The sequence below is a fragment of the Rhinolophus ferrumequinum genome, chromosome 26 (genome assembly GCF_004115265.2).
Source record: "Rhinolophus ferrumequinum isolate MPI-CBG mRhiFer1 chromosome 26, mRhiFer1_v1.p, whole genome shotgun sequence".
Lineage (NCBI taxonomy): Eukaryota > Metazoa > Chordata > Mammalia > Chiroptera > Rhinolophidae > Rhinolophus > Rhinolophus ferrumequinum.
Window position 1 is genome coordinate 873,438 of NC_046309.1, and position 9,262 is coordinate 882,699.

General features: G+C 50.4%; 1 protein-coding gene across 2 annotated transcripts in view; it reads right to left on the minus strand.

Moving 5' to 3' along the window:
- Positions 1-8,186, minus strand: part of UBE3C (ubiquitin protein ligase E3C) — an 83,255-nt gene extending 75,069 nt beyond the window's left edge. Inside the window, exon 1 of one of the 2 annotated variants that reach the window (XM_033098803.1) lies at positions 7,766-8,186. In XM_033098803.1, coding sequence (XP_032954694.1) covers positions 7,766-7,831 — 66 coding nt within the window. In that variant the 5' untranslated portion in view covers positions 7,832-8,186. Of the gene's footprint in view, positions 1-7,377; positions 7,397-7,765 lie in introns of those variants that run through there. The other variant, XM_033098804.1, reaches the window with a different exon arrangement.
- Between the last annotated feature and the right edge of the window lie 1,076 nt (positions 8,187-9,262).

Consider the following 9,262-nt stretch of genomic DNA (forward strand, 5'->3'; position numbering starts at 1 on the left):
GTGCATTATTTGTGAATAATGCAAAACCTACAATTTGTGGGTGCTTCCTTTTTTTTGTAGACCTATAAGAAAGAAGAACCTCTATGAAAATATAAGAGCAACCACCTTCACATACATGAAAAAATATTTAAAGGTGCGTCAAAATATAGTAATAAGTTACCCACAATCATATTTATAAAACAGAATGTGCAATATGATTCCCAATTCAAGAAATACATTTAAAAAGACTAGGAAAAAATGTACTCACATATTAACAGTGTTTTATTTCTAAGTGGTGGGTGGGGTTCCAAATACATCATTTTTCTTGAGATATTTCAGTATACTTAAAATTTTCTATAATAAACACTACTTTGTAATCAGAAAAGAGCTCGTTTTAAAATAGTGTCCAAAGCAAAATGCAATAGTTTAAATCCCATTACCATAAATTCCAAGACTTTCTTTCCTTATACCACAATTGTGTGGTAAATATGGTACTGTTTAAACAGCAAAACCCTGGAAACAACACTTACGTATCCACCAACAGGAAAGTGGCTACGTGACAAAAACCATGTAGTAAAATAATAGCATCCAGGAAAAAATAATTCTATAGATCTAAAGGTGCTGGTATGAAATCACTATAAAGTTGGAGTGCTTAGAAGAAAGGTATGCTTTCTCACTTTTATTTGTTTATTTACATTTAGACTAGTTCTGGACAGATGTTGCAGATATTGAGCAAACTGGGAATAGTGAGGAAATTAGGAGTCTCAGTGAAAGACTTCATTATATGCCCTTCAGAAGGATCCCACTTCTTGTTTTTCCAATTAAAAAGTTATTTTTAAAGGCCACTGACTGGAAATTGGAAATGAAAATGTTACTAGAGCAAAGAGATCCGTGAAAATCGGGTTTGACTTTCACATTTTTATCAAGAATTATGACATTCACATCACAACAGAGAAGAGAAAAAGAGAAGCCCAGGAAAGATGGATGACTAAGTCGTGAATAGTTACAGATAAACACTTTTTCAAGTTCCCATTAAACGTTTTACAATTTCGTTTTGCAGTAAAGATGTGATATAAACCATGCTGCTTGCCAACACACACAAGTTTACTAATGTTCCTTGAAAACAGGGAGAGAGCATGAAAGCTGCATTATAAAGACAGTTAATTTTAAGGGACTGGAACTACGCCCACCACCTTTTCGGTGCCTGAGGCACAAGGCCCTCGACTTCCCAAGCAGTTAAAGGAAAGCTTAAGAAGAGCAGGAGACAGATGCAGGATGTGTGCAGGCCACACGACCCGAGGAGAGCAGACCACGGTTCCAATACTGAGCTCCGTGGTTTCACACAATGATTTGGACTCTCTGAGCCCTGATTTCGTCTGTTTCCGTGAGACACTAAGTCTGCCTGCCTCCCAGAACACGCACCAAGGTGAAATGAGAGCGCACAACCAGCCAAGCACCCTGCAGGCGGACAAAACAGAACAGCAGCAACAATAAGGAGAGAGAAGAGAAACACCCTGGAGGGAAAAGGCCCTCCCAGGCTCACAGCAACCCAGCTTGAGCAGGGGTTTGAAACCCTAGGATTGTTTCCAGAGAACAAGTACATCAAAAGCCTGTACTCTGTGCAAACTTAGACCAAGCAAGTCAACTTCTTTCTGCAACTTACCCTAAAAAGCAGGTATAACTGTTGGCTACAAGGAGCTTGCTATAATGAACAAGTATGCTTCATACAAAGTTCATACAACGAGCACTCATTTTCAAAAAGAAAATTTTAATTTTAGAAACGAGACTGAACAGTTCAAACCTCAGCTCTGGGAACCTCAGCCTAGAGTGTAACAGTGGTCAGTCCCCAGGGCCTGAGTCACAGCCACAGCAAATGAAGCCCAGAAGTCAGGACAGAGGTCTGGGGTCCTCCGAAGCCCCGCGCGTCCCACTCTGCCTCGGCTGGTTCCTTCTCAGCAACACTGTGGTCTCCCGACCACGTGCACGTGGCTCTCCACTCACCACGTGCCAACTGCACAACCCTCTCTGCACACCCATTACTCTGCTTTTTCTGCAAATGTGGGCGTCCCTCGGAGATCTGTCCTGAGCCACGGGTCTTCTAGAACATTCTCCCTGGAGGATTCCAGCGCACCCCACAATTTCAATGACAACTTACTGATGGACCAATGGACTGCCAGGCTCTCCCTGAAGCTCCGCCTGCCCCCTGAACACCGCCAATTAGACACGTCCCGAGAATTTAACGCTGTCCTCGTTTATGGAGTCACTCCAGTCAGCCCAGACAGACACCTGAAGGGACCCTGTCACAGGTCGCATCCAGTGTCCCTCCTCACAGCTTGACACCGCTGCCTCAGGAGAATGTCACCTGCACAGAGCGCCCCACACTCATCTCTCGAAAACCCCAGTCTGCTCGGTCACCTCACTGCTTGAAAAGCTTCAGGGGTCCTCAATGCGCCCAATGTACCTTTGTGTGTCCTACAGACCCTGATGGCCTGGCCCCTGCCTGTCACCCCAGCCTTCGCTTCTCCACGCCCCCACTCCAGCCACATTAGACGATCTGTAGGCTACGGTCACCTCTCCCGGGGTGGACCCCTCTGCCCCCGCCATTCCTCCTGCTGGTGGCAACAATGTTCATAACCTATCAGTACTGAGAACCCTCCTCCAGCACACAAAAGCAGTGGTGATAACACTGCGGGACATAAGCCAGGCAGAAACAGAAAACTGCTCTACGTAGCACTTATATGTGGAATCAAACGGTTAGAAACAGAGGGCAGAAAAGAGGCTGCCAGGGTTGGGGTAGGGGGTGCGGGGGAAGGGAGAAATTGATAAAAGGATATATACACAAAAAAACCCCGAAAGTCAAATGCTTTCCTATATACCAGCAATGAACACCTGGAATTTCAAATTAAAAACACGACATTATTTATATTAGTACCAAAAAAAAAAAAATGAAGTACTTAGGTCTAAGTCTAACTGAATATACATCTGGTCTATCTATGGAACACTACAGAAATCTAACAAACAAACTCAAAGAACTAAACAAATGGAGGCAGATACTGTGTTGGAGAGAAAGGCTCAGTGCTGCCGAGATGGGTCTGCCGAACCTGATCTAGAGTCAACAGAATCCCAACCAAAATCTCAAGAAGTTATCTTGTGGATATCAGCGACTGACTCAAAGGCTTATATAAATAGCCAACAGCATTAAAGCTCAACAATAAGAAAACAAACAACCTGACTAAAAAATGGGCAAAGACCTTAACAGACACCTCACCCAGTAAGACAGATGGCAAGCAGGCATGTGAAGCTCCACATCATACGTGATCAGGGAAATGCAAATTAAAACGAGACCCCCCCCCACAAACCTATCAGAACGGCCAGATTCCGGACACTGAAACCACCAAATGCTGGCGAGGACGTGGAGCCACAGGAACTCTCAGTCACTGCTGGTGGGGACGCAAAGGGTGCAGCCACTTTGGAGACAGTGGTGGTTTCTTACAGAACTAAACACACTCTCACCATGTGACCCAGCAATCGTGCTCCTTGGTATTTACCCAAAGGAGCTGAAACTTATGTCCACACGAAACCTGAGTTTATAGCAGCCTCTTTCATAATCGCCAGAACTTGCAAGTGAGGTGATGGATAAACAAACTGGTCCATCCAGACAATGGAATTTTATTCAATGATTTAAAAAAAAAAAAAGGGATGTCAAGTCACAAAAGACCTGGAACAACCTCAGAAGCACATTTCTAAGTGACAGAAGCCAATCTGACGCAAACCACACGGGAATGTATACCCAAAGTGAACCCTAATACACACTGACTTAGTTAATCGTAACGTACAGACATAGGTCCACTAACTGTAACAAATGCACCCCATCCCGTCAAGACGTAAATAACGGACCAAACAGTGTGCTGGGGAGATAGAGGCTGTGAGAACTCGCTGTACTTTCCAATCAACTCCTCTGTAAACCTAAAACTGCTCTAAAAAACTAATCTGTTAATAAAAAATAAAAGAAAAAGAAATGAGCTACCAAGCTATGAAAGACATGGAAGAACTTCACATGCATGGTCCTAAGTGAAAGGAGCCAGTCTGAAAAGGCCACACGCTGCATGATTCAACCATATGACGTTCTGGAAAAGGCAAAACCACGGACACCGTAAGAAGGTCAGGGTGGCCAGGCGCTGCGGTAAGGGGGAGGATGTACAGGTAAATCACAGAGGACTTTTAGGGCAATAAACTGTTCTGTACGGTACAGTAACCATGGATACAGGTCATTATACATTTATCAAAACCTACAGAAGTACAACACAAAGAGTGCACCTTAATTACTGATACTGGTTCATCAATTCTAACAAAGGAACCACAGTAATAATGCAGGATGCTAACAACAGGAGAAATGTGAGGTAAAGGAAAGGAGGAAAGTCTATTAATTTTTTTAAAAGCAATGGACAAACATTAAAGAAATACTAATTCTACTGCCACTTTTACCGCAACTATTGATGGAAAGTTGGAAATTTTAATTTCCTTCCTATCTATAAACTTTTCTGTATCCACATCCATTTCTTTCCTTTAAACCTCAAATTATCCCCCTCTATTGCTCGCACCTCATTCTTCCCACTCTTGCCTCGGCCAGGACTCTGAAAGCCTGCAACCCTCCCTCCCCTAAACTTGTTCAAGTTCCTCCCATGCGAAAAACCACCCAAACAAAAGCCCGGGTGCCAGCTCCTTTCTGCTGGGCGTCCACGTGCTGTTCCCACGGCCCTGGGATGCGCGCCCTCCAACATCACTGAGGTCTTCCTCTTGTTAGGCTCTTGCTCGCTCGTCACTGCACCCCCACAGCACTCGCGTCACCCCCACCCCTGGTCCTAAGGAGTTGCCTCACTTACTCAATGCTGCAATCCCCCACAAGTTCCACCGTCCTAAACTCCACGCCTCCCCGAGGCGACTTCAGTCTGTCACCTATGTGCTGACAACTCACAGATGTCTCCCCAGCTCCACACATGTGCAGTCTGTTCCACAGCCCCACCCGGGGCCACAGGAACCCAGACATTCTCGTCAGCACCCACGTCCCCTCCTGGGGCGTGGACTCCGCAGCCCTCACACACCCAGCGAGCGGCCCCGTTTGTGGCTGGAGCCAGGACTCCAGCGCCGCCCAGACTCAGCTGGTCAGGAGGAAAGCTGCCCAGGCCAGAGTCTCCTCCTGAGAACTGGGCCTGAGATCCAGCCGCCTCAGCGGGGCACCTGCACTAGGAAACCACCCGGGCCAAGGTCCTGCGCAGGTGAAAGGAGAAAGCCGTCTGCGGAGCGCCAAGAATGAAGGAGGTGGTACAGGCCAGGAAGAAAGCCAGTAACCACCATGGTGCTGATGACTTGCTGTCCGGATGTTCCTGTCCTTCCATTCTGGGAGATACCATCTTATCCTCCCCATACACTTGTTTTTTGTTTTTTGTTTTTGCCTACTAAGCCAGTTTCAGTGGATTCCTGTACCTGTAATCAAATGACCTCTAAGATATCCTTCTATGTACTACCAAGAAATGGAAAAATACTGCCAATAAACTATGTCATGCCACCATGGTGCATCCTGACTTCAGAAATATTAAAAAGCGGGAACCTGTGACTCAGCATCATGGGATCCAGTACGTTATTCCATGCACACTGTTCCATGCGCTGGGATACCCTTCCTGTTTCTCACCTCCCCAAATTCTGCGGGTCCTTCAAGACTAAGCCCCAACCAACTCCAGCGTTTCCTGGGTCAGCCCAAGGAAATCCAGATGTAGTAATTACTCTCTCGTTATTTAACTGACTTGTTTAAGTCACATCTCCCTAACAAGATCATACTGAGGACGCGGACTTTTCCTTCGGTTTCAAACCCTACACAGAGCTTTGAGAAATAAACACTAAAAATACTAACTTACTTTGAGAAAAAAGACATATTTATTCAAAAGGTGGCACTATTCAGTTTTCCACTAGGCTCAAGAAAGAAAAGATTCAAATAATCTAAATCATAGAAAAGATCGTTATATCTTTTTGTTTTTTAAATGAGGGAAAGGCCTAAGCTGCAGCCAACGAGAATTAGGAAGATACGAGAATTAGGAAGATACGTGTATGTAGTTGTTCAACATCGCAGTTGTCAGGAAGCAAAATGAAAACTACAGTGACACGACATCCCCGCCAAAACTGCCCGAATGACGAGGGGTGACAGTACTAAGTGTTGACAAGGAAGTGAAGCCACTGAAACCCTCTGCCTCTGCAGGCACCCCACGCAGGGAGGCCGGCAGTGTGCACTGGCGCCCACGTGTCACACACGACCAGCATGAGCGTACACGCCGCCAACACACACACACAACTGCCCATAAAACAGAATGATCACTGGTGTGTTCACACAACACAGAACAAGACGGTGGGTTCCACCTCAGACAGAATGCTGAGCCAGAGGCCAGATGGACAGAAAGAGACAAACTGCATGTGACCCCACGCACGGACGTTCAACAGGCAAAACCAACGTGGGACGGTAACAGGTGGGACGGTAGTCGTGCATGGGGAGGGCGCAGGACCGGCCTGAGGAACGCTGGGAATGCCCGGCGGTCACGTGGACAACTCCTTGAAGCTGAACCTCCCTGGAGAGCAGCCCAGAGTCTTCTCAGGACACCGGGCCCGGCGGAGGGGCCAGCGCGTCACACCCCCACCCTCGCCGCGGGCAGCCTGCAGCCGATGACTACTACGGGGGGATGCGAAACGCCAGCCCCTTCCCTCCACAGGGACAACTGGGGTGCCAGCCGCTGTGCAGGGTTCTCACTGGGATGGGCCCCCGCCCCCCTCCTCCCCTCCTCAGCGGCACCCACACAAGGTGTCCTCAGGCCCTTCTAGGGGACAAAGCCTAAGGAAGCATGTGCACTTAAGGTTGGTGATGTACGGTAAGTCTGTATGTCAATAAAAAGGAGGGAAAAAGGGGAAAAAATTGTTTTGCACAGCTCAAAAGCAAGATGCGCGCTCTCCCCTTGAGAGTCAGGTCAAATGACAAGTCCTGTCCCCGGAAAAGAGACGGGCTGCTCGGTGGAAACCAGGTTCGGTCCCCCGCAGGGCAGGCCCGGGCACTCCAGTCTGCAGCGGAAGGCACAGGCGCCACACACGCGAAGGGACGTGGATCCTGGGGTGGGCACCTGCCACCGCCTCGCTGTGCGCTCCCATGGGCAGAGTAACCACAGTTGGTCCGCCCTTACCCTAAACAATTACGATGACAATAATTACATGACGAATCGTAAAAGACACACACGTATTTCCCTCCAGAAATGTGTCTCCAGAAGGCCGGCAAAGAGTAAGTTTCACAGCCTCGTATTCACCCACGCGGCCCCTCCGCGGTTCTGCCTCAATTTCCCAGACTGCCGCCGCGCACACACACACCTGTTCACTTCCGACAACAGACAACACCGTGCGGTACTCCCCTAGGGCAGGCGTGACGAAGGGTCTGAAGTCCCTCCGGAGAAGACGCACCGCGGCCGCGCCGCCGTTTCCTCACGGCCCGAGCCGAAAGGCCGTCCGTCCCCCCCGCGCCCCCTCGCAGGAGCGGAGACGCCGGGAGCGGGGCGGGCGGGCGCTCGCGCTCTGCGAAGCCCTGCCCCCGTCAGCCTGCCCTCCACACCTGCTCCAAACCCCGGGGCCGGTGACACGGCAGGGGCCGGCGCGGTCTCGAGGGCGGAGCCGGAGCCCGCGGCCGCCCCCGGCCCCCGCCCGCCCGCCCGCCCGCCCGCCGGGGGCCCAGACGCCGCGGACACTCGCAGGCCGCTCTTACCTTCCTACTCGCGCCTCCCAGAGACACCTTGGGCCTCGTTTTGAAATCCCCTTCAAAACTAAACATCTTTGCAGCTTATCCCATCTGGGAGGAGCCCCGGATCCTGAGAGCAGCGGGCCGGGCGGGGAGGGGCTCCGGGGGTGGGGTCCCGGGGGAGGGGTCTCCTGCGGGGGGGCCTCCGGCGGGGAAAACGAGGCCGCTCCTGGAAGCGACCCCGAGGCCACCCTGGGGACTCTGCCCGCCCGGGCCTGCCCTCGGGTGGGGGGGCGGCGACACTGGAGGGCGGCTCCTCCTCGCCTCCCCCGTCATCCACGCCTCCCCACCGCTCCGGTCGGGGCTGAGGGCGCCGCAGGGAAGCGGACCCCGCACTTGCACCAGCAGCAGCCGCCGGGAGGGAAGATGGCCGCCGGCCGCCGTCGCCGTGCGCGGCCCCGCCGCCGTGCGCGTGCCCGCCATCGACGCCGCGGCGCTCCTCCCGGCGCCCTGCCAGCGGGCGCGCGCCCGCCATCGACGCCGCGGCGCTCCTCCCGGCGCCCTGCCAGCGTGCGCGAGCCCGCCATCGACGCCACGGCACTCCTCCCGGCGCCCGCCCTTGATGGCGCGTCGGAGCGTGGGAACGTGCCGCGGTGACCTGGGTCTGCGGCCAGGGCGCGTAGGTGGGGCCGGGGGCGGGGCCGTGTGGGCGGGGCCGAGGGTCGTGCGTGCCCGCGACCCGGAATTGGACTCGGATGTCGGGTGTGTGTATGTCTGGGAAGCGGGCTCGTAGCCTTCAGTATGATGCCCAGCGACTGATCTGGGAAGAGAAGGATAGGTTTTATTACATCCTTAGTTCCTGCAGGGAGTGCATACATTTCACGTGGTAACCTGGTTCTCGTGTGTACTTCGCACGCACATGTATCATACACATGCATACACGTACACAGAAATGTATGTTATGTACACACATATACACGTCACGTGCACATGTGTACATAAATATATCATATACACATACATATGTATTATAGACATAGGACTAAAAACCAAATTTTACAAAGTAATACTTATCACTGTGTCGGATGCACTGCTTTTTTTTTTACTCTTTTTTTTTTTTAATGCTGCTTGCAAACCACTGTTGTAGCTTCTAAGACACACCTATTCCATCACCTAAAATCAAAAATAGTGACAGCCCCAAATGCTGGCAAGGAGGCAGAGAAACCTGACCTCCCATATGTAAAATGTGACAGTCACGCTGGGGAAGTTTGGCAGTTTCTTCTTTAAAAGATGAAACATAAGGGGGTTGGGGGGTGGGAGATGAGGATAAGGGGGATCAAATATATGGTGATGGAAGGAGAGCTGACGCTGGGTGGTGAACACTAATGTGATTTATGGATGATGTAATACAGAATTGTACACCTGAAATCTATGTAACTTTACTAACAATTGTCACCCCAATAAATTTAAAAAAAAAAGACGAAACATACACAATCTCAGGAAAATCCTGCCTCCACCGCCCCA